The 22,942-nt window shown below is 58.0% G+C and overlaps 4 protein-coding genes across 11 annotated transcripts in view; 2 read left to right on the top strand and 2 right to left on the bottom strand.

Annotated features, from left to right (window-relative positions):
* CDON (cell adhesion associated, oncogene regulated) overlaps positions 1 to 10,228 on the top strand; it is a 40,047-nt gene extending 29,819 nt beyond the window's left edge. For 4 of the 6 annotated variants that reach the window (XM_085209175.1, XM_085209174.1, XM_085209173.1 and 1 more), the window contains 5 exons: positions 836 to 1,060; positions 1,671 to 1,930; positions 4,124 to 4,203; positions 7,521 to 7,774; positions 8,343 to 10,228. In XM_085209175.1, the coding sequence (XP_085065301.1) occupies positions 836 to 1,060; positions 1,671 to 1,930; positions 4,124 to 4,203; positions 7,521 to 7,774; positions 8,343 to 8,491 (968 nt within the window). In that variant the 3' untranslated portion in view covers positions 8,492 to 10,228. The other 2 variants (XM_085209171.1, XM_085209172.1) reach the window with 2 other exon arrangements.
* A 650-nt stretch (positions 10,229 to 10,878) lies between these two features.
* VSIG10L2 (V-set and immunoglobulin domain containing 10 like 2) lies at positions 10,879 to 16,227 on the bottom strand. Its single transcript, XM_085209062.1, has 12 exons — positions 16,142 to 16,227; positions 14,863 to 15,287; positions 14,177 to 14,461; positions 13,432 to 13,707; positions 13,005 to 13,289; positions 12,547 to 12,807; positions 12,164 to 12,457; positions 11,781 to 12,083; positions 11,326 to 11,448; positions 11,228 to 11,252; positions 11,038 to 11,150; positions 10,879 to 10,961 (listed from the first exon to the last, which is right to left on the bottom strand). Exons 1-12 carry the CDS (start codon positions 16,225 to 16,227, stop codon positions 10,879 to 10,881), a joined length of 2,559 nt encoding a protein of 852 aa, XP_085065188.1.
* Positions 16,228 to 16,750: 523 nt separating this feature from the next.
* PUS3 (pseudouridine synthase 3) lies at positions 16,751 to 22,769 on the top strand. 3 transcript variants are annotated; one of them, XM_085209234.1, is made up of 5 exons: positions 16,751 to 16,875; positions 19,265 to 19,693; positions 20,769 to 21,337; positions 21,647 to 21,837; positions 22,461 to 22,769. In XM_085209234.1, exons 2-5 carry the CDS (start codon positions 19,313 to 19,315, stop codon positions 22,691 to 22,693), a joined length of 1,374 nt encoding a protein of 457 aa, XP_085065360.1. In that variant the 5' UTR covers positions 16,751 to 16,875; positions 19,265 to 19,312; the 3' UTR covers positions 22,694 to 22,769. The 3 variants fall into 3 exon arrangements, with proteins under 3 accessions (XP_085065360.1, XP_085065362.1, XP_085065361.1); XM_085209236.1 differs by lacking the exon at positions 16,751 to 16,875 and adding an exon at positions 16,977 to 17,113; XM_085209235.1 differs by lacking the exon at positions 16,751 to 16,875 and adding an exon at positions 18,260 to 18,397.
* On the bottom strand, positions 17,089 to 18,270 carry HYLS1 (HYLS1 centriolar and ciliogenesis associated). Its single transcript, XM_010723560.3, has one exon. The coding sequence runs from the start codon at positions 18,268 to 18,270 to the stop codon at positions 17,431 to 17,433; it is 840 nt and encodes a 279-aa protein (XP_010721862.2). The 3' UTR covers positions 17,089 to 17,430.
* Positions 22,770 to 22,942: the final 173 nt, after the last annotated feature.

Genomic DNA, 22,942 nt, shown 5'->3' with positions numbered 1-22,942 from the left:
CAAAAGTTGTCTGTAACGAGGACTGTAATTTTCTGGAATGTTCCGAGGGATTGTTTTGTCTTCCATGGCGGGGATTGTTTTTAGTCAAGCTGCTGGGCTGCGCTCCCAAGGACGGCTCTCACCCCGTGCCTGGCCAGCACAGCAGTGCCTTTGGGAGCAGTGCGGGGCGCAGCTCCGGGTGCAGGGAATGCAGCCTTCCTCACACCTACAGCTCAGCGATCCGCCGTGCAGCGCTGCTCCCTCGGGGTGTGGGGTTTGCAGGTGGTGCTGCCCGTTTGGTGTTCCTGCACGGAGGTGCTGCCTTTGCGGAGCGGCTCTGCTGCAGCCCGGGCACCTCCTGAAGGCGTCCGTGTCAGGTGGGGAATCGGCGTGGTGTGATTTCTGGGCTGTCTGTGTGTTCGCTGTGATTCCTGTTCAGCTCTTTGTGTCTCGGTGTGGTTTGAGCACGGGGTCAGCAGGGTTCACGTCAGATCCAGGTCGGTCCTCTGACGCAGCAGGGGGATGGAAATGAGTGCTGTGGTTTCTCCTGACCTCAGGAGTGGAAAGATGGGTGCTGTCCAGTCAGTTGTTGCAGAGTGCGTTGAGCTGTGTGTTACGGCTCCCAGTGACCTCGGTGGGAGGGTTAGCGAGCCGGATGACAGCCGCCTTCCAAGGCAAATAGTTATTAGCCAATAGCAGCTGGCCTTCTTGTAGTTTCTAACACTGACTTGGAAGGTTCCTCATTGAGGCATTAGGATTGTAAGTCCGGCAGTCATTATTTTCATTTCGTAGCGAAAAAATGCGTTTAGAAAACTCCTTGGGTGAACGTGCCCTTCCTGTCTCCCATTGCACGCAGTGAAGCGCATGCCAGGAGTGTCTGAATACCCAGCCAAGGAGCTGAGCACCCCGCCCAGCCCCCCCGAGCGGGCGGGGGGCAGCGGGGGTCCGTCCTCCGGCCCGGTGCGGAGCAGTGATATGCTGTACCTGATCGTGGGCTGCGTGCTGGGCGTGATGGTCCTCATCCTGATCGTTTTCATCGCCATGTGTCTGTGGAAGAACCGCCAGCAGAACGCCATGCAGAGTGAGTTGGTTTGGGGTTTCCCTTCGTCGCGGTGTTGAGCCCAAAGCTGAGAGGGCAGATCCCCAACTCCTGCTCAGCCCACAGCGAAGCAGAGTTCGGTTCCTGGTCTTTCAGAGGGGTGTTAAAGGGCAGAACCTGGCGCTTTGCACCGAGCACGGCGCTGGCACGTTGGAGCTCAGTGCTCACTGCCTGCTCAGAGGTTCTGTGCTAACAGAGGTCCTTTAGCGGCCTTTCCTAAGGCAGAAATCATCCCTGTCTTTCCCTCGCCCGTGGTTCTTTTTAAACGTCCTCTCTCTTTTGACAAGAAATCACACGAACTTCTTGCAAGATAAGAGAGTGTCTGCAGCTGCAGCCCAGGAGCGCGGTGGGAGCACTGGGCAGCGGTGTCTGTTGTCCCTGCAGCTGTGCTCAGGGGCTCCTGTGACCGATGGAGCTGAGCCCTCCGGCACGGCGCTCCCAGTCCGTCCTGCAGGGATGGCTGTTCTCCACTCCCACACCTGCATACCGAGCACCCAGATGCTCGGTCAATTTACAAAAGCTGCAGAAAATGAGTTTCTCCTGTTTACCCCCTCCGGCAGAGCTGCAGTCCTCACGCCCGGCTCTCTTGCAGAGTACGACCCTCCCGGCTATCTGTACCACGGGGCAGAGATCAGCGGGCAGGTGATCAAATACACGACCCTGCCCGGCACGAGCCGCGTCAGCGGCAGCGTCCACGGCAGCTTCATCGGCGGCAGCGCTGGCGGCGGCTGCCCGCACCACCGCAAGGCGGGCGGGGGGCTGGATGCGGCCGCGGACGGAGGGCTTGGGCTGCACGGCGGCTCCCTGCCCGGCGCACGCCTGGACTGCGAGCGCGCCCACCGCCTGCTGAACGTAAGCTGGGGCGTAGCGGCGGGCTTGGTTGGGTGGGGGCGATTGTGCCGTGATAACAGCCGGCTCCGCTGAGCGGCTGCTCCCGGAGGAGGCAACCGGGCCGATATTTCTGATACAAACACCGCGGTGTTCGTTTGAGAATATGGGATGACAGCAAGAATTCCGCTGACTCTGGGAAATCTGCCCCTGCCCTCCTGACAAACAGCTCTGAGAATATTTCTGTGCTGCGCCGAGACGCCTGGCTCTACATATGGTATTTCTCAATCTTCGAGTTAGATAGATTTAATTATAGCTGCTTATTCTGCAGCTCTACGGATCGCCCGTTTTCCCCCACCTGTTTCAGATCTGTGACTCTAAGCAGCGCTATTAATTATAGCAGAGCACAAATGAAGCAGGAGCTTCCATAAAATAGCCCATACATCAGAAACGCAGTGACGCAATGAGTGCCTTTTTTTTTAAATCTCTCATTTGTGACTTTTGAGACAGACTGCCTCCTTTTTTTTTTTTTAATTGAAAATAAAATTAAAAACTAATTTAAATCCACGACCCAGCTTTTGTATGTTGTGGAAAAGTACTTCATTTGCTGAAATGTGTCCCGTTTCCAAGGGAGAATAATGATTTCATTATTGTCTATGGAAACAGATGGCTTGCATTCAAACTTACTAAACTTACTCAAAACTGTGAACATTGCCCAGGAAAACTGAAAGAAAAAGTTCAAAAGTCTGAGAAACAGCATGCTGGTTTGGGAGGCAGAAAGGGGGCTATTGTTTGTGTTGGTAATTGAACACAAGAGCTTCGTTTTATTGAACAACAAATTAGCACTTGCACAGTAGTTGCCACTTGGATCACTGCAGTTTCGAGGGCAGAGATGTTGGGTCCTCACCTGCCGTGCCATTGCCGTGCCACTGCTGTGCCATTGCTGTGCCATTGCTGTGCCACTGCCGTGCCACTGCTGTGCCACTGCCGTGCCATTTGTTCTGACCTGTGCACCCTACCAGCAGGTGAACTCCTGAAAGCCTCAGCCACCCAAGCCCTGGGGAAGGCTGGTTTTGTGGCACTTGAAAGCCAGCCCGTAGGAAGGCTGGCAATGCTGGGGATGTCGCTGTTCTGCTGCTGCTCATCTGCTCCTTGGAGGCAGACCTGGTGCGCGTGCAGCCGCAGCTCTGCTCTGTGTCTCTGCGTTGAGATGTGGGCAGCACACCCTGGCATGATGTCTCACTGGAGCAGCTGAGTGTTGGATTAGTGCTGTTTTTCCCCTCTGTGTCGTGCGGAGCTGAGTAAGGCAACCCCTTCCCACCCAGAACAGCGGAGCAGAGGAACAGGATGTTCTCATTCTCATTAGGACTCTCTTTATTGTTCCATTGATTGGGGTGAATGAGGAAGAGAGAGACTGGCAGGATGGCAATCAACACTAATTAGGCATTTCCTCAGCGATCCCTATCTGGCTGAGCAGCCTCCCTGAGCAGAACCCACCCTCACCGTCAGCATGAGCTCCCAGGCTCTGCTTGGGGTCTGCTTGGGGTCTGCTTGGGATCTCCCACCCTGTCCGGTCCCACAGACCCCGCTGGGCGGTGCCGACCCCGCTCCGTGCTCTCGTGCTGCCCGCTGCCCCTCACAATGAGGTATGTGTTAATCTGGGCATTCTGCTCGCTCGTAATGGGCCCTGCAGCCAAAACCAACAGCACCAAATCCCTCTCACCCGGAGTCATTGCTGGCGAAGGAATTACCCCATCTGTACAAATACCGAGTGTTTCAAAACTCGGTGCAGCGAAGTGCAGTGATCTAATCGGGGTAATTGCAGGAAGGTGGGATGGGTTTGTGCTGTGACATCAGCCCTGCAGATTTAGTGCTGTCTCCCCGAGCGGCGCAGCTCGCAAACGAACAGCGATTTGCTTTCATGTCTGTCATCGGCGTTAAAAATAAACATATTTACAGCGTGTTTATTAAATTAAACCTGAGCGTATGAAGCTGAAAACAGACCGGGGAAATTACAGCATACTTGTCTAGGCTGCAGTTGCTTACTTTGCTCTCCGAGGCGCTGGCAGAGCCCCTCGCTTGGCTCCGTATAATGGCTCAGTGTTACGGCGCTGGGATCGGGCCCAGGGCTGGGCAGGGCAGGGCTGGGGGTCGGGGTGCCGGGCTGGGGGCTCCGAGGCGCCGCTCCCAGCTGTGCTGACCGCTGTCTCCGTGCAGGGCGGGGGGCTGCATGCAGCGCTGCCCCAGGCGGAACCCCCCGAGTGCGTCGGCTGCAGGAACTGCCGCAACAACAACAGGTGAGCGTGGGGGAGGGCGCCGGGTGGGCTTGGGTCTGTGGGGAGGGGGTCTGCTGTGTGCATGGTGAGGGGCCGGGCGCCCGCCGGGCGTTCTGCTGGAAGGGTTGTGGAGGATGGGCTGCCTTCCAGGCTTCTGAGGGGGTCTCTGGTTGTTTAAGGGCTGAAAGTCAGACGTTCTGGACAGGCTGAGGAGTAAATCTGGGGTCTTTTCAGTCATGCTCTGAATTTTCTCTCTTATTAAAGTGGCGTTTACCTTCCAGTGCGCGTCCAAAGGAGCTGAGCTGGAGTTCAGCTGTTCCCAAAGGCTGAAAACTTTCATGATTCGTCTTTGTGGTTTTACCTCTGAAAATAGAGCTCAAAGTGGCGTTGAAATGCTTCATCCTCCCGTAACAGACGTTGTTAGGTCACCCCGGGGCAGTCCCAGAGCCGTGGTGCTGTGTGCTGAGGGACACGGTGGGCACACAGAGGGGTGGGCGGCGGTGGTCTCAGGGTGGGGAGGGGCTGCGCTGAGCAGAGCTGTGACACCAATGGGGACGGAGCGGCCGTCACTGCAAACCGACCCAGTAACAGCAGTGACTGGGATGTGTACAACTGGCTGTCATTTGGAACGCGTTGTATGTGTTACGCTGTAATTAGTAGCCTGTTTCCCAGTTTTAAGCATATTTGCATTCTTAATTACTCTTTTTTCTTAAGAAAAAGGAGAGAACGAGTTCCATCCCCTGAGACTGCGGTGCTCCTCCCAGTGGGCCATCAGCAATGGCTGAACTTTGACTCTTCAGCCCCGCTCTGTGTGACACAAACCACAAACTGTCCCCTGCAGCTGCAGCCCCGGAGGGATGGGGACACAGAGGGGCACATGGGGGCAGCGGGGTGGGCCCGGCTTTGCCTCGGTGTTGTTGGAGGTGTTGGAGGCGTGGGCACGCAGTGACCTTGTAAGTCCAAGCGCACGTTTGAGCTGGTGAGCACGGCCATTCCAGCAGCCACCGTGGAGGGGTTTCACTGTTACAGCAATGGAATCCTCTGGTCTTTGGTTATTGCTCGCGGAGCTCTGCCGGAGGAGGGGCTGCCAGGTTGTGGTGGTGGACAAAGCCAGGGAGATGAGCGTGATTCGTGCTGGTTGCGTCGGGGTTCAAAGCAGATTTCTTTTTGTTGCGGTTCTCTGTTGCTTTTGCACCGATGTTCTCTGGGTCCTCGATGGTTTCCGAGGAGTTCTGCTCTCTGTAGTTCCTTGGCACACGCTGTGCTCCCGTCAGAGATCTGCACACGCATCCCGAGCAAACGGCCCTTCGGGTTGGAGGGCTGTGCACGATGCCTGGTGGGACTGCAGCGCTGAGAGTCGATGCAAGGCGTTTTCTGCTGCAGAGATTTTCCGTTGCTGCTCGCTCTGGGCACGCCCGTGGCCAGTTTCCGTCAGAATGTGGTTTTTAAGCTAAAAAAGCTGAACGGCTGTCTTGGAGCCCCATTCAAGCCAGTGGAGTAATACAAAGCGCTGCACTGACCTCTGTGTCTTTAAAAAGAAAGTCCCATAAACATGCAAAACCAAACATCTTAAATGGGTTTCTCTAAGAATTTTTTAAATAATGAGTGAGTGTAGTCAAAACCTCTGCGGAAAGAAATGCAAACTAATAAATGGATTTGTTTGAAGCCCAGATGTGTTTCATGTGGATTCTTCAGTGGCTTTTGTGGTATTTTGGTACTTGGAATAATGATCTGGAGGCGGCTCAGGGCGGAAGGACGGAGCAGGGAGCTGTGAGTGCCATGAAGGCTCTCCATCCCCGCCCCGTGTGGCCCCGATGGCACTGTGGGGTCAGTGGGCACAGCAGGACGGGGCGGGGGCCAGAGAGCTTTTTGCAGCCCTCGTGGCTCTGTGCTGGCTGGAGGAGGGCACTGTTAGGGAAAAGCACTCTGGAAAGGAGTCTCCCAGCAGTCACAGGGGTAAACATGCAGGTCGCTCACGGAGCGGGCTCGGAGCCCACGTGGGCTGTGTGGGTGCCAGCACCTGGGTAGCGCAGAAAGCAGCAACAAACAGCAGTGTGTGGTGAGGTGGATGGGCTCATCACCGGGAGCAGGGCAGGCGGCTGTTCTGCGTAGGCTGGGCAGCAAAGAAGTGCTCTGAGTTGTGCACATGGGCTTGTAATCTGCGCGCGGAGCTGGAAGCCTGTTCAGCCTTCCCTCGAGTGCCTGGGAGTCGTGCTGGGCTCACACGTAGCAGAGCTGTGCTCCATCCGTAGCTCAGATGGGGCTGGAAGAGCTCTGCAGGACAGGTGAGGACACGGTGACAGCACTGCGTTCTGGGCTCCTTGCTTCTGCTCTACCTGCGTACCCATCCAGGAGCGCGCCGGGGGTGCTTTCCTGGTCTATGGCAGCCATACAAGTGAACCTTTTACTTTTGTGGTAATTATGGTTTTCTATAAAACCACAGTGAAGTGTGATTTTGGGCTGTCGTGCATAGCATTTGCTTGTATGAATGTTCGCTGAGTCTACATTGTTAGAGGAGCTGCAAAGACTGCAGGCGTTTTCCCTGCCTGCTGCAATGGCGTGCGTGTCTGCTAAGGACTCTTTCTGCTGAAGGTTAAATACCTTGGCTGTAACGATTCATTTCGCAGTCTAGCTCTGATTTCACAGCCCTGTGTGCGTCTCACAGGGTCGCGATCTGAGCTGCACCGCGCGGGATTTTGCCTTTATAGTGCTGAATGTATTTTTGTAGTTTGCATCCACTCTGATAACACTTCAGCATTTGTTTTCCAAGGCACTTTGTTTGCTGCTTGGGTTTCAGACCTGAGTTCTTTCTGTTGGCGGTGAAAGGCCGCCGTGTGGGGCTGCCCTGGTGGAGACCTGCAAGTCAATGGTCGGGCCACAGCGGACAGGGGAAGCAACTGAGCAAATGTTTGCAGTGTTTCCAGCTGTCTGTTGGGAGAAGAAACGCTTGATCCTTCTCTTAATGTTAGGATTGATCCAAAAATACATTCAGAACTCACTTGGCAAGATCTCTACAGTAAATAACACATGGTGAAGTACTTAAAAATCAGTTTCTCATGCTAAGTTGAGTGGTAGAAAGGGAGAACGTGCAGATGATCAGGGCTCACAGCCACTCCTGGTATCCCACTCATGCTGGATATGAGGAACAATCTCTCCTCCAAAGAGCAGTGCTGCACTGCACAGCTGCCCGGGGAGGGGGAGTCACCGTCCCTGGGGTGTCCCAGAGCCATGGGGATGTGGCACTGAGGGTCGTGGGCAGAGTTGGGGTGGGCTGGACTTTGTGACCTGAGAGGCCTTTTCCCACCTTAATACTCTGTGGTTGTGGCTTACATCCTCAGGTGTTTCACCAAAGCCAACGGCACTTTCAGCAGCAGCGCGCTGCCCCTCGTGCCCATCGTCGCTCCGTGCCAGCAGGACAGCCTGGAGATGAAGCCCCTGAGCCACATCATGGTTGCCATGTGTTTGGCCTCCGGCATCCCCGAGCACGGCGGGCGGGCGGAGGAGGACAGCACGGAGCCAGCCGAGCAGCCGCCCAGCCCTCAGCCCTGCTGCAGGGGCAGCGCCGGGCCGCTCTGCCTGGAGCACGCGGATGGTGAGGCGGGGATGGGGCGGCACCCGGCGCGGGGACGCTGCGGAAATGGCACTTAATTAAACAGAGAGACTGGTAATTAAGCTCGCAAAAGCGCTGGCCTTTGGAAAAGGGGCTGCGTTCCACCTCCTGCAGAAAAGCGGTGTGAAGCTGAGCGTGCTCTTCTTGACTGACGCCTCTAAATGAGCTCAGCCTGCCGCACACTGCAGGTAGTGAGGCTGATTGCTGCTGGCCGGTGGCTGCCTGTACACACAGCAAACGCGAGGGAACACAAATGCAGACCGAGGGGCTGAGATACTGCATGTTCCCTACTGCATCTGGGGTGGCCAAACCCATGATGGAGGTGAGGGCAGCGCAGGGATGCAGGTGGGGCTGGGCTGTGTCATCCCAGCCTGTTGGAGAGCAGCATCGATGTGCCTGTAGAGCCGAGGCGCTGTGCTGTTGCCCGACGCTTCCTCAGGGTTTTCTGGGAGTAAACCCACTCAGAAAGCCTTGCCGAGATCCGCTAACCTGAATTTCCTCTGTGCTCATGAGGCCACTGAGCTGAAAGCTCGTTGCTCTTGCTTTGCAGGTGACAGCTGTGCGCTCTCAGAAACACCAAACCACGTTCTGAGCTGGAGCCCGCTGGTTCTGCAGCCTGTGCCCAAGGACTGCAGGGACAAACCGGGCTGGACTGCAACACTGCGTGGTTCTGGGCAGCCCCCACTGCAGGAGAGCTGAGGGGAGCGCTGGAGGGACTGATGGAGGGGCCTTAATTATAACAGAGAGAGTCACTATTTATTTTTTGTAGTAGTGTCATATGAATGTATCTTGTTTTTAAATGGTTGCCTTTTTATATTATTTATGCCTTGAGATTCCTTTTTTCCCACGCACCGTGAAGCTAGCCTGGTTCTGTGTATATAAACAAAAAAAGATTGGTAATAATATAAAGAACAACGATGGGAAGTGTGCAGTGTGTGTTCCATGGAGCCGGCAGAGGAGCGCTGCTGAGAGGCTTTAATGGTGCTGTGGGTGCGCGGGGCTGCGCTGGGTTGGGCTGCACTCAGACTGCTGTGCTGGGAGTGGGCAGAAGGGGATCAGCACTGCTCGGCCGTGCTGTGCTGTGCTCTGCCGTGCCGTGCAGCAGGTGGAGGTGCTGCAGCCTTCACCGCAGCCTTGGGTTTTTGGTGGTGGTTTTTTCTTCCTTCCAAATTTAATCAGAGTAAATGCAATGAAGCCGTGCTCGTAAAGCACTCTTTCCACAAAGCAGCGCGTAGCCCCGGCTGCTGGGTGCCTCCGTCACCACTGCAGCTGCCTGCGGCTCCCCGTGCAGCCCGGGCTGAGCAGGAAGGGGCCGGGGGAGGGATGCAGCTCAGAGCCGTGCCCGACCCAAAGCTCCGTTCCCCACTGAATGTCTGCTCTGTGTACAGCACGGAGGTACAAAATAACGTGTTATGTGCTTTATAAATAGAGCCCGTAACGAGGACGCGTTGGCTCGGAGCTGGGCTGTCACGCAGGTAGGATTCTGGTTACGCTTTGTGCCCAGAGCCTGGCAGTGATGCTGTGCTGTGTGCCGCGGTTTCTCCCCTCTGCGCGCTTCGGTTCTCATGTCTGCAAGACTGAGCGCGTGCCAGAGGGAGGCAAAGCTACCCGACAGGCACCACATGAGGGCCGCACCCTTCCCGGATTTGCTGCTCTGCTTTCTTGATGCCAACGCAGGATGCCGGTGTGAGCTCGGGAGGGCGGAGCAGCTCCGGTGTCCGACGGAGCCGGGCGGGCAGCGATGGATGTGGGAGGCTGCGATCCGCCCTGTTAGCAGCAGCTCCCCGCAGACTGCTTTATTTATAGTGAGTGACACTGTTTTAAGTGTTTGTCTTCCATTTATTGTATTTTATTTTAAAATGTGTCTGAGCTCTGCTTTCGCTGTCGGGTTTCGGTGCGTGCTCCCACCTCCGTGTGCCCAACTCCAAACCTCCCGCCGGTCCCATGGGAGCACTCCGCCTTCAGGCTGCGTGCACAGCCCCGCTCCTCCCTCTGCTCTGCTTCGTCCGCCCAAACCCCATCCTTCCCGTGGCTTTGGCGGTGCTCCTCTCCTTCCCTGAACCAGCAGCGAGCTCTGCTGGGCTCCCGGCGCCTTGCAGCTCCCTGCTTTCCCCAAGCACCGAGTTCGACAACCCTGTGTCCATCAGCCCCTTTTTCCCCATCTTTGGGACTTTAGAGAAAAAACAAATGGACAAACTCTCTGTGTTCCTCCATGTACCTCTGAACGCATCACTGCTGCAGTGCTGTGCTGCGCTGAGCTCCAGATGTGTGCATGTTGGCATATGGGTAAATACACTCTATTTTCCGAAGAAGATGTAATATTTCTTTGGAAATTGCACATGTGTTGGAATGATGTAGTTGTTGCGTGTTGTTTTTTTGTTTTTGTTTTTGTTTTGTTTTGGTGGTTTGATAAATATTAAAGTGAATGCTGCTGCACGATGGGATGGCAGAGTGGTGATTGGTGCCGGCGCTGAGGTTGGGCGGATCGTTCATGAGATGCAGGGCAGTGCCAGGACCTCCCCTCTCTTGCATAAACTCAAAGCTGAGGGCCGCCTCCTCCACGCTCTCCACGCAGAGATCTCCCTTTCCCCAACCATCCCAGCTCCCTGGGAGCAGTGATGCATCTCCCCTCACTGCAGAGCAGCAGAGCCAGGCCCTGGCTTGCTGGCAGTCCATGTTGGAGCACAATAAAACAGCCCAAAAGACTTCATCTGTGGCGCTTTACCTGCAGCCCAGCACCAGCAGCCACGGATGCCAGGAGGGCTGTGGGGACATTTCCTGTGGGTGAAGCCCCTTTCCATGCAAAGGGTAAAGGCTGAGAATTCCACAGCTTCACCCTCACCTCCTGGGGTCCTCATCCCTGGGTTTGCAGCCTCTCTGCTCCCTCCCCACCCAGACTGAGGCTCTGTGGAAGAAGATCCCCGCTGCCTCTGCTCTCTTGCAGCCTTTATTGAGGCAAAGGAAGCAGTGGGGTACAGCACAGCTCAGGAGGATGGGGCTGCCCCAGGGGTGCTGTTGCCACATCCCAGCTCTCATTCCCCAGGAAGAGCAGCAGTGAGGAGGGGTGTCTCAGGAGTGTGCCATGCTCAAGGCATAGCTGTCACCGTGATGCTGACATCCACCGGTGCATCATCCACAGGGTCACCTGGTGGGGCTGAGCGTGGCTCTTCTGCAATGGGACTGGATGGAGAGCCTCAGTGGCGCCAGGCTGTACCACCATGCTGGTGGCTCTGCCCACCCTCTACCTTCCATGGCTGCTGTGCTGAGGCCACCCGGCTCCTCCTGTCCCTGTCCTCCATCCTCCGTGCTCACGGCCACGTTGGCATCCTCGGCAAGCTGTGGGGCATCGGGGCCAGCCCTGGAGATATGGGGCTCTCAGGTGAGCAACGAGATGCAGGAGCGGGCTGGGAGTGTGGCGAGGTTTGGGGCACTCACATGCGGAACAGCAGCTCGTGCAGCCCTACGGATGGACAGACGGACATCAGATGGAGCTGCTGGAGTTTTGCCACCCTGCTGAGCCCCCTGACACTCACGTGGCAGGCGGTCCCGATGGCGAGCGATGTAGTGCACAGCCAGCAGAGACATGGAGGTGGCCACCAGCATCCCCATCACTGCTGCCCCCGTCACGGCCGGGAGCGCCTCGAAGGGCGGCTCAGCTGGAAGAGAGCGGTGCAAATCAGGCCGTTGGGATGGGGGAGGTGAGGAGGTGAGGAGCAGCCGGGATGGTGCGGAGGTACCGGGGGAGAAGGGAGCTAAGGGAGCACCGGGCATCCCTGGCACAAACGGAGGAGGAAGATGGAAGCCTGCACTTGTTTGCTCTGAAACCTACTGATGGCTGCTCGCGCTGGGTGCAGCTCTGTCTTTCTCTGCTCACTCCCTGCTCTGCCTACAGGCAGTCAGCCCCGGGGTGTTCCGTAGCCCCTACCGATGCCTGGCACCACCCAAGGATGCCGGAGGAGCACGGCATGCTGTCCCGTGCCCGCTTCACCTGGCGTCTGCACCTCGGAGGGGTGCCCGGCCGTGCGGTGGTTGACAGCCAGGACGCGGAAGGCATAGACCACGCGGGGGTCGAGCCCCCCCAGGCGCCGGTCGCGGGAGTGCGGCTCGATGTCTCCAGCGGCCGTTTCCCAAGGGCCTGGCACGCGGCGCTGGGGCTTCTTGGCCGGCCGCCGCTGCACCACGAAGCCGGTCAGGTTGCCCGCGCCCTGCGTCCGCCACTGCAGCCGCACCTCGGTGCGCGCCCGCGTGTACCGCAGCTTGCTGATGGTGACGTTGGGAGGGGCCGGGTACCCTGCGGCGAGACGGCGCTCCGTGGGACGGCTCTCCTCCCCGCGCAGCACGGGGACGCGTGCCGCCGTCCCTGGGACTCACGATCCACGCGGAGGCGGACGGGGAGGCTGGCAGTGCCCACGCTGTTGGCGGCGGCACAGCGGTACGTGCCACCGTCCTGCGGCCACTCGGCATCGCGCACGGTGAGGTTGGCCCACGCCCCGCCGCGCTCCAGCCGGTACTTGGTGGTGCCCGCGGGCACCTCGCGCTCCTGCGGGTCGTACCAGCACATCTCGGCACCCAGCTCGGTGCCGCCGCGCTGCCGGCACGCCAGCCGCGCCTCGCCGCCCTCCAGCACCGCCACCTCGCCGCGCTCCACCTCCAGCTCGGGGACATCTGCGCATTGAGAGGGGCTGCTGGTTCGTGCCGACGGCCGACGTGGCGCGACGACAGTGGGGACGGCACACGGGGACGTTCTCCCTTACCCAGCCGGAGGCGGCACTCGGTGCTGGCGGCTCGCAGTGGGTGCGCGGCCACGCAGACGAAGTCCTGGCCCCGCAGACTGGTATCGGTGCTCAGTACCAGGACAGTGGCTGATGGTGTGGGGACACCCAGCGCCCGGCCCCGGCCGTCCCACCAGCGCAGCGTGGCCGGCGGCGTGCCCCCCTCCCAGCGGCACCGCAGCATCACGTATTCGTCATGCTTGGTGGCCGCAGCCATGCATGTGGGGCTGCCTGCCGGGATCCCTGGGAAGGGATGGGTGGTGGAGTGAGCCGTCTCCTGCCTGCCTTTGTCCCCAAAAAGTGCTGGGGTAGCAAGGGGCAGCCAACACAGCTTTGCTTTGGGGTGCTCTGCAGTGCGGCCATAGCACGTGGATTGAAGGGCGATAGGGTGAGGAAAGCAATTTAGGGACGTGGGAGTTTGGGGATGCGTCCACACTCACACAGAGTGGTCCTGCACACAGCCCCGTCCCGCAGCGCAGGGTGCGCGGCCATGCAGGCGAAGGAGCTGCCGTTCCTCGTGGCCGCCCCTGGCACGATGCTGGTGGCCATGGAAAAGCTGGGCCCCGCTGCCCCCTCTTCATCGTCCTCCTCCGTCTCCTCTTCCCTAGGGCCCACCCAGCGCAGCCGGGCTGGAGGGAATCCCCCCAGCCAGCGGCACCGCAGAGCCACGTCCCGCAGGTCAGCGGTGGCCTGAGCGGAGCAGCTGGGGCTCCCAGCCGGCGGATCTGTGTGGGGCGTGGAGCTGTCACCGTGGGGCCCCTCCATGCCATCACCCCAACATCCCCATCGTGCCATCACGTACTTCCCGCCCACATCCTCACCAGGCACTGTGTTGTCACCACGCCGGGCCAGGGCCACAGTACTTACAGTATACGGTGAGGACAATGGTGGCCTGGGTGCGGGTTTGGAGGTGGGTGTTCTCAGCCAGGCAGGTGTAGGTGCCCGCCTGGCCCCGGGCGATGGCCGACATGACAAAGGTCTGGCCAACGTGCACCTGGGAGCCATTGTGCAGCCAGATGTAACGGCTGGGGGGGTTGGAGGGCGCCAGGCAGCTCAGCACCACATCCTCCCGCTCGCCCGCAGAGAAGCTGCCCTGCTCCGGGGAGAAGGGCTCCACGCTGATGGCCGGCTCATCAGGGCCGTCTGCAGGGACACAGAGCTCTTTAGCCATGGGACATCGCTGCTGAGGGGATGCAGCTCTAATCAGGACATCCTCCCTCTGGTGGAAACCTGACCCGGGAAGCCTCTTTAGAAGTGGTGCAGGACAGCGGCTGTGAACGCGCTCTGATGCCTGGTGCCCATGAATGGACCACAGGGAATGGTGGCCTTGGTGGCACAGTGTCAGCCATAGGGGTACCATGATGGTGGTGAATGATGGCCACAGATACACCTTGGTGGCCTGGCACCTGGTCGCCATAGAGGCACTACGATGTTGATGGCTGATGGCTGTTGGTACATCTGGTCAATGTGGCACTCGGTGGCCATGGAGGCACCCAGGTGGCCATACCTGCATCATGGTGGTATTTTCACCCTTACGGCTGCCCCAGCCTGGTGAAAAACCTCCCCCACCTGAGGGCCCCTGGGAAGCAGAGCCATGCCCCGGGGCACTCACAGACGATGTCGAGGTAGACGGATTCACTGGTGCGGTTGTTGACCTCATTGCGGGCCGTGCAGGCGTACCAGCCAGCGTGGCTGCGGTTGGCGGGTGCCAGGAGCAGCTCTGCCCCAGAGCCTCCCAGCCCCATGGGGGCTGCCAGGAGTCTTCCATGGGGCTCCCGATGCTGCCAGGAGAAGCTGAGCGGTGCCGTCCCCTCCCGCACGGTGCACGTCAGGGCCACCTCTGTCCCCTCCGCTGCCGCCGCCGCCGTCAGCCGCACGAAGGGCTTGGAGACGGGCACTGAGGGTACGGGGCCATGAGTGTCCCCAAAGCCACCAGCCCCCTGCCCAGAGCCCCTGCATCCCTCCTTTCCTGTCCGGTTGTGACCTTCCCATGTCCGACATTCTGCGGCCAGGGAGCTCGCTGGCCTAAATGTCTATGAGTCAATCAGTCCACATGTTGGCTAGCGGGACACCTGGTTGACCAAGGGAGGGAGACTGGAGGTGGCTAATGAGCTGCTATGTGGCTGGTGGGCAAGGCAATGGGCTTGGCCAGTGGGTTGCTGTATTGCCAAGTGCAGAGCTGTGTTGGCTGCTGGGGCACCTCATTGCCCTGGGGCTCTGCACGGTCTGGCAGCACCCAGCAGTGCGGGCTGTCGGCGAGGGGAGCCGCGCAGAGCGCCGGCGGGAGGGAGACCTTACCCAGCACACGCAGCATCACGGCGGCGTATCCCACACGGAGGCGGCCCCACTCCGGGAAGAGCCCCTGGCAGAGGAAGCGCCCGGCGGCGGCCGTCCGCAGCTCCCGCAGCTCCAGGGTGCCGTTGCGCAGCGTGACCCGGCCCAGCGCGCCCGCGCCAGGAGCCACCACCACCTCCGGCCCTGAGCCCACCGCCACGGCCCGCGGCGGCCCCGCGCTCCCCATCGCCGTGAAGCTCCAGAAGACCACGGCCGGCGCTGCCAACCCGCAGCTCAGCTCCGCCGCCCGGCCCCGTATCCCCGTCACCGTCCGCTCCTCGTAGGCTGCAGAGCCGGCGTCCAGCGGCTGACCTGGTGAGAGGCGCGCTGTGTCGCCGCGTCTCGGCGGTGCGGCTCCGTCCCTCCGTGCCACGAGGGGACCCCCGGCACTCACCCACCGCCGTCAGCGGCAGCAGGCAGAGCAGCCAGGGGCCCCCCCAGCGCTCCATGCCGGGAGCCCCCCGTGCTGCGCTGCGCTCCCCAACCCGACCTCCTCTCGGGTTTCCCCGGATTGGCCCTGATTAATCTTTAATTATTAATGAAATGACAGCGGAAACCCAACGCCGCTGCAATCTGGCTGTCCTCGTGCCAGGCACGAGGATGGGTGCATTCATGGCACGAGCGGTGCCATTGCCACCTGTCCCACCTCCAGGATGTCCCCACCAGTGCAACCCCTCCCTCTTCCCATTTTTCTCCCTACAGGAGGTAAATCCAGTCCCAACCCCCACCTTGTACCAATAACGGTGGATTTGAACACGCAGCAGACGCGTGGCACTGAGCGGGGTTTGATATTTCATCTCCTGCTCTCTGCAGGCCATGAAACATTGATGGGGGGCCGCAGCACAGGAAGGCAGCACCTGGGACGGGGCTGCCCTGCAGGGGGGGGTCTGCAGTGTGTGATGGGGCTGCATCCCACTGCACCCATGGGGCAGCCGCAGTGCCCCTCAAAAAAGGGGTTCATCCCCCGGTTTTCCTCTCCCAATCAGTTATTATTCGTCACTCCCGAATTCACTCTCAGCCTTTGCTTTTTGGGGTCTGGCACTTCTCCTGCTGCCTCTTCTGCAGCACCGCCCTGGATGAGGGTTTGTGGTGGGGCGGTGTGAGTGGGACAGCCCCACACGGGACAGCCCCACACGGGACACCCCCACACGGGACAGCCCCACACGGGACAGCCGCCAGGCGTTGTGCCCTGCTTTGTACCGCTGCCCTTTGTGCTACAGAAGCGCTCAGTGCTTTCAGACACCTTTCGGCAGCCCTGAACAGCTGATTTAAGAGAGCATCGCAGGCTTTGTTTGTTTTCTTCTGGTTTGCTTGTTTAGAAGGAGACATGAGTGCGGGTTTCTTTTGGCTCTGGGTTTTTTGGCTTTTTTCCCCCTTTTCCTGGGGAAATGCAAGGCAGAACCGCCCCTGGCGGACGCACACACTGCACTGCTCTGCATTATTCGTTAGCAGCATTTTGAAAATCCAGTCCTACACTCATGAACGGACTCGACAACGCGCGTGTTAAACAGCTCATTAAGAAGCACGAAGAGACAACAGCAAAGACGCTCACAAGCACCAAAAAGCTCCTTAACGGACACCGAACCCCCGCCTCCCCCGCTGGGCCGCGCCGTGGGAACGGAGGGGCGGGGCTGAGGGCGCGCCCGGCGGCTGCGTGCAAAGCGAAGGCCGACAGCGCCCCCTGGCGGCGGGGCGGGGTACGGGCCGTGTGTGTCCGCGGGATGAAATGGGGAAATAAAACCCTTTTTGGCACAGAACCGCCCCCGTGTCTGTCCGAGGCACCAAAGGGAGCCTGCCTGCATGAGGAAAAACGACAAGGGAGGATTTTTAACTGGGCCTGAATAGGATTTGAACCGCAGCTTTAAAGACGGGTCTCATGAATATTCAACACTTTCTGAATATTCATGACGGGCGCGCGGAGAGGCGGGCACTTCCGGGGCAGCGGCACCGGCACCGGAAGTGGCGGCGGTGGCTCAGGTAGGGGCGGGGGGTGCGGGGCAGCGCGGGGGCGGTTCGGGCCTTCGGGTCGGCGCTTCCGATCCCAGCCGGAGCTGAAATCGCCGCACAGCGGTGTAAATGCGCGCCGCGAAGGTCAGAAACGGGGTGAAAAAGCGGCGCTTGGAGCGCGGCGGGGCGGCGGCTCCGGAGGACTCCGCGCCACGTGGGTTCCGTTTAACCGCACAACTCCGCTGCGCCTTGTGACACCTTTATTGAAGTACGTGGCCGAGTTGCCCCACATCACACAGCTCGCGCAGCCCCCGTCCGGGGGAGCAGCAGCATTTCAACGTAAAAATCGCAGCTCTCGCTTCGTTGTGGAGTTTGAGTGGCTTTTCCCTGTCTGCTTCCTCGGCTTTGCAGCAGTGACTCAGAGTGAAGCTTTCTAACAGTGTGGCAGCGAAGCAAGGATGTCCGAAATCCAATAACCTGGGGAGCTGAGTGAAGTTTTACACTACAACCAACACGCTTATATAAAGAGAAAGATTTCCAGAGTAGTTGAGTCCTGGACGGAAGAGGAGAGCATCCAGGATGACGTCAGAGCGGGGTGTTTTTCCTGGGGATGAGGCCGTTCGCCAGGTCCCAGCGCACCTCCCAGCGCAGGGCTGCCCTCTTCTTGTCCGTGGGCACCGTGTAGGTGTTGGGCACGTAGGTGTGCTGCGGTTTGCTGGGGTGGCTGTGCTGTGTGAGCATCCGCCCCCGAATGCTGCAGCGCACGTCCTTGTGCTGGTCCTCACCTGGCACAGGGAACCGCTCCCACTCCCGCTTGTACTCAAAATATTTGGCCACCCGGTCGCTTTTGCTGCGGTTTTGACGCAGCGCCTCCAGCCTGGGGGGAATGAAGGACTTGGGCTGCACCGCTGTGGCTGTGCAGTGAGAGGTGGGAGGACTCTGGCTCTGCACAACCCTGAGAAGGAAGGGAGGATCACACTCAGCGCCCTGATGCTGATAGGAAGGCTCTGGGGGGAACTCTTGGAAAAAACTGCTGCTCATCTCGATTTCCCCCTCGGAGAGGCTGTCATCTGGACTGGTGCTCAGCTGAAGCATTTTCTGTGTCAGGTTCCACGTGGCCGTGCTCTCTAGCAGGCTGGTGACTGATTCGTCACAGACCTGGACTCCTCCGTCAGGTCTCCGCCTCAGCACCTTCCTCTTCATCACCTGCCTCCTCGAGCCCTTGGGGCACCATGGTGCAGCACAGGGCTCTGCGCAGGGGAGCCCTTCGGATGGAGGTGGGGCTGGCTGCAGCCCTGCGGGAGCAGTGTAGGCACTGCAGCACAGAGGTTCCCCTTCTGCTCCGCGGCTCTCGCTGCCTCCTTCCAGCTCCTCATCACTCAGAGCAGCACCTGAATGCCTGTCTGCTTCCAGCCTGTTCTCCATGGTTTCTGCTGGGCTGGTTGGATCCTGCAAAAAGAAATCTGGTTAATATCTTGCAGTGTATTCGAGTCGGCTGAAGGGGGCTCTGTGAAGGCTGACTCTGGCTCTTCGCCGCCCTGAAACTTCTCAGGTTTGTGGGTGCTGATTCAGGCTCCATCAAACCAGAGAGGAGCCTACAGACAACTATGTACAACGTTGTACATGGCACACAAATTGCATTACACTGCACATGAAGGTTCGATGAAATGATGGACAAGTGCAGGGCAGACTCAGTGCACTCTGTGACTGTAAGCCTTGGGCAGATATATTAATGATTTTCCCCTTGTGAAACCAGTACGTTCTCTCAAAAACACGGTTCCTAGTTGTGACTAAAGACATCAAAGAAAGGGTGTTTTTATTCCCATAGACAAGGAAAAAATGTTTTTTAGAGATTGGCTATCATAGCCTCAGGGCAGAGCTTCAGGCTGAGTTGTGTGATTGAGGTAAGGCAGAAGGATTGGCTGCAAAAGGGATGTGGACAGTGTTCCCACTGCAGCCTGCAGGTTTGGGGCTATCTTTATGCCATTAAACGGGTTTAGAAATGCAAGTTTTAATCGTGTGGCAGTGATGCCATTACGAAACGTTCGAGCAGATGGTGCTGCGGGATGACTGGTAGCTGTTAGCAGGCTGTCTGAAGTGTTGATGCTAGCTGAACACAGCGAGAATGGGAACCGCTCCATGACAGCTTTGCACAGGAAATGTGGGAATGAGCTGCCGCCGTGCTGGGCTGCCAGAGCAGAGCTGCTGACAGCGGTGGCTGAAGGAAGATGCGTGATTAAAAGCACCAGAGATTTGCAGCCTTAAGTCAAAGTGTATCATCCCAGCCAAGGCCCCTTGACAGTTACCGTGTGCTTCTGGGTACAGTGAGCGATTAAAAAGAAGCCAAAGAATTACTGTGCAGATAACAATTCTGCAAAGGCAGAAAAAGGTAGAAACAGATTTCCTCCTTTCTTTGCAGGCCCTGAGGAGCTGCCAGCCACCAAGTAAAGATTCCAAGAGACTCACAATGGCCAACGGGAGCTGGGCCACAGATCGAGAACAGCTCCTGAGGAGGGTGCAGGACCTGGAGGAGGAGGTGAAGCAGCTGCAGGAGAAGCTGTCAGAGGGCAAAGAGGGCACTGCAGTGAAGGACACCCCTTCAACCTCCAGGAAATCCAAGCAGCAGCGGCCATTTGATTTCAGTGCCCACGGCCGCAGGCACGTGGCACTGAGGATCGCCTACCTCGGCTGGGGGTACCAAGGCTTTGCCAGCCAGGAGAACACCAGCAACACGATTGAAGAGAAGCTGTTTGAAGCCCTGAAGAAGACACGGCTGGTAGATAGTAGACAGACCTCCAACTATCACCGCTGTGGGCGGACAGACAAAGGAGTCAGTGCCTTTGGACAGGTCAGGATGGATTTATGGGGGTGGTAGAACTCAGGATGGAGATCTCGTGGGGTTACTGGTCAATGACAACGAGCCAAGTGCTCACTGTGTGACAGTGCAGGTTGAATTTGTTTTTTTAAAGCTTTTTCAGACATTAATTGTTTACTGGAGCTGTTTGGAGAGGATGAAATGCATTTCGGGCTGCCATTTCCTGAGTTGGGTCAGCTGCCAGTCCAGCTCAGAGATGCCAGAAAGGGGAGCTGCCCCTTCCTCTGCCTATATAGATATTGCTCTTCTTGTGCCAACTGCAGTGCTTGGCAGACCCCTCTCATCTGCTTTAACAGCCCAGCAAAACAACTGGAATGCTTCCCACAGAGTGAGAAAGCTGAGTCCTTGTGTGTAAAGGTCTGAGGAGAGCTGCAGCCAGCAGAAGAGAGCGTGGGAGTGGGAGCTGGAGGAGGAGGAGCAGCTGGCCCACACAGTGGCAGGGAACCATCAGGGAAACTCAGCCTCCTCACAGATCCTTACGATGGCTTTGCTTTCCTCCTCTTCCCTTCCTGCTTGTGCTCAGGGAGCAGGCCTGCCCCAGCTTTTGCCATGCTAGGGTGGTTTTAGCCTGCATCACTCACTTGCTCTAGTTCATGAAGCAAACCACACAAAGTAAGGGTGTGGGCCACTTTGCTTGCACAGTTAGACATGCTCACAGACTTGCAGTGTTAATTCACTTGTTTCTACACCACAACTCCAAGCCTGTTGGGCTGTTAATGGGTTCAAGTTATGAACTCCATTTAAAAAAAAAAAAAAAAAAGCACATGTGTATCCTGCAGACTGAAGCCATTTAGAGACCGTGCTATGTAGGCAGTTTGCAACTTTTTCTGATTTATTAAAGGAATCTATAGCATCTGCTAGGAAGCTCAGCAGAGGCACTCGCAGTTTTACCCACAGGAAGGAGTGGTAAGAGACTGATTTAAGATACTTTCCTCTGTAGGAGATCCTGAATTCATTTCAAAATGTAAGGCAGAGGTGTAGGAAGACTTGGCTTTACACACTGAATACGCCCATCCACCACCTAATCCTAGTTTTCACAACTTTGCAGGTGATTTCCCTAGATCTTCGCTCTAACCTCTCGAAGGAAAAGAAACTAAATGGCTGCACGGGTGACTCGGAGGGAAAAAGCAGTAAATCTGAGGAAGAGCTCCGCTACACCCACATTCTGAACAGGGTGCTCCCACCTGACATCCGTGTGCTGGCCTGGGCCCCCGTGGAGCCAGACTTCAGTGCCCGGTTCAGCTGTCTCAAGAGGACCTACCGCTACTTCTTCCCCTGTGCAGACCTGGACGTGGCCCTCATGCAGGCTGCAGCCCAGCGCTACGTGGGGACGCACGACTTCCGGAACCTCTGCAAAATGGACGTGGCCAATGGCGTCATCAACTTCCAGAGAACAATTCTCAGCGCCCAGGTAACGTGGGTGGATGGGGGAGCTGAAGGTGGCCTGCGGGACCCTTTCCGACTGTGCCAGTTCGAGGTGACGGGACAGGCATTCCTCTACCACCAAGTGCGCTGCATGATGGCCATCCTCTTCCTGATTGGACAAAGGATGGAGGGCCCAGAGATCATCGATGAGCTGCTGGACGTGGAGAAGAACCCTCGAAAACCACAGTACAGGTATGGGCAGCAACCTCCCAGGCTGCACAGCAAGAAAGCAAACTGCTGGTGTCGCCATGAGATAGCCTTAAGGATCTGATTTGCTTGTTGCTCTGCTCCTGGACGAGTTATTGATGGTCTTAACCCTTGGTATTTGGTAAAAATTAATTCAGAAAAGCATTTTTCTGAAAGGCAGCACTGTTATTAGCAGAACGGACAGGCTGCTGTGCTGTTATATTAATGCTGTGACCCTTTTCTATCACAACACTTCTCTAGCGTGCCTTCAACACCTCACCATCAGTTTGCAATGCCTTCACTCCTTTTTCCTAGTATGGCCGTGGAATTCCCCCTGGTCCTGTATGACTGTGAGTTTGAGAACATCCAGTGGCATTATGACCAGGAAGTGCAGGAGTTCAACGTTACCCACCTGCAGCAGCTCTGGGCCAGCTACGCCGTCAAGACTCAAGTGCTGCACGACATGTTACGAGGTCTGGACGCTGCTCCGGTGGCTGCAGGGAAAGGTAAGAGATGGCAGAATTGTTCCAAACAAGTAGGTATTCAATCATTGTTGAAAGTGTTGTTCTATGAACATGAAAAGACCACTTAAGATCATCAAGTCCAATCATCAGCCCATCCCCACCATGCCCACTAATCATGTCCCTCAGTGCCACATCTCTACATTTCTTGAACACCTTCAGGGCTGGTGACTCCACATCCCTGGACAACCTGTTCCAATATCTCACCAGTCCTTCTGCGGAGAAATTTTTCCTAATATCCAACCTGAGCCCAGCACTTGATCTCGTTGTTCCATTGGCCTCAGCCCATCCATCAGCCTGGCCAGACCCCCCCGTAGGCCCTTCCTACACCAGGCAGACCGACACTTCCTCCCGACTTGGTGTCATCTGCAAACTTACTGAGGTTGCGCTCAGTTCCCTCGTCCAGATCATCTACAAAGATACTAAACAGGGCTGGCCCCAGCACCGACCCACGGGGAGCCACCGGTGACGGGTCACCGTTTGGATTTTGCTCCATTCACCACCGCCCTGGGCCCGGCCCTCCAGCCAGTTCCTTTCCCAGCAGCGTCACCCGTCCAACCGCGGCTGCGGCTTCTGCAGGAGAACGCTGTGCGTTGTTTCCTTTACAGACCCAGGGAACGCCGCCCCTGTGCTCTGGGGAGACCTGAAGCCTCCGGTGCACAACCAGGCCAGCAGCTTCGTGGAAGGCGTCCGTGCCCGGGCCTACAAACCGCTGCTGGAGCGGCCGCGGTGCGAGGGGCTGGAGTCCCGCATCCAGCAGTGCCTGCGCAGGGGCCGCGGCCAGGCCGAGCGGGCGGCCAAACGGCTGCGCACGGGGGAGGGGCCGGGGGGGGGCTCCTGAAGGGCCGCTGTTGCGCGGGTCTGGTTTTAAACGCGTTTTCCTTGCGATTTTTATAAATTCCTGTTGGCTTTAAAAACAGCGGTGCTGCGTTACGGCCTGCGGGGGGGCAGCGCGGGGCCGGGCCTGGGGCACCGAGGGCTGCCGGGGCACCGGGGGCTGCCGGGGCACCACCCAGCGGGGCACGACACGACACGAGCACGGCGCGGTTCCCGGCCGGTACCCCGGAGCTGCTCACCCGCTCCCTCCTCG

The sequence above is a fragment of the Meleagris gallopavo genome, chromosome 26 (genome assembly GCF_905368555.1).
Source record: "Meleagris gallopavo chromosome 26, MGAL_WU_HG_1.1, whole genome shotgun sequence".
Lineage (NCBI taxonomy): Eukaryota > Metazoa > Chordata > Aves > Galliformes > Phasianidae > Meleagris > Meleagris gallopavo.
This window is presented reverse-complemented; position numbering and strand designations above follow the sequence as displayed.

What these genes read in the sequence shown, in the direction of transcription:
- VSIG10L2 (XM_085209062.1), bottom strand. Translation starts at nt 16,227, where the DNA reads ATGTCTCCTTCTAAACAAGCAAACCAGAAGAAAACAAACAAAGCCTGC. An exon ending in TGTGTGCAGGACCACTCTGT is followed by an intron (nt 12,808 to 13,004) that starts GTGAGTGTGGAC and finishes ATCCCTTCCCAG; the next exon opens with GGATCCCGGCAGGCAGCCCC. An exon ending in CAGCACAGCAGCCATGGAAG is followed by an intron (nt 10,962 to 11,037) that starts GTAGAGGGTGGG and finishes GTCCCATTGCAG; the next exon opens with AAGAGCCACGCTCAGCCCCA.
- PUS3 (XM_085209234.1), top strand. Translation starts at nt 19,313, where the DNA reads ATGGCCAACGGGAGCTGGGCCACAGATCGAGAACAGCTCCTGAGGAGG. An exon ending in CCTCGAAAACCACAGTACAG is followed by an intron (nt 21,338 to 21,646) that starts GTATGGGCAGCA and finishes CCTTTTTCCTAG; the next exon opens with TATGGCCGTGGAATTCCCCC. An exon ending in TCCGGTGGCTGCAGGGAAAG is followed by an intron (nt 21,838 to 22,460) that starts GTAAGAGATGGC and finishes TTTCCTTTACAG; the next exon opens with ACCCAGGGAACGCCGCCCCT.
- HYLS1 (XM_010723560.3), bottom strand. Translation starts at nt 18,270, where the DNA reads ATGGAGAACAGGCTGGAAGCAGACAGGCATTCAGGTGCTGCTCTGAGT.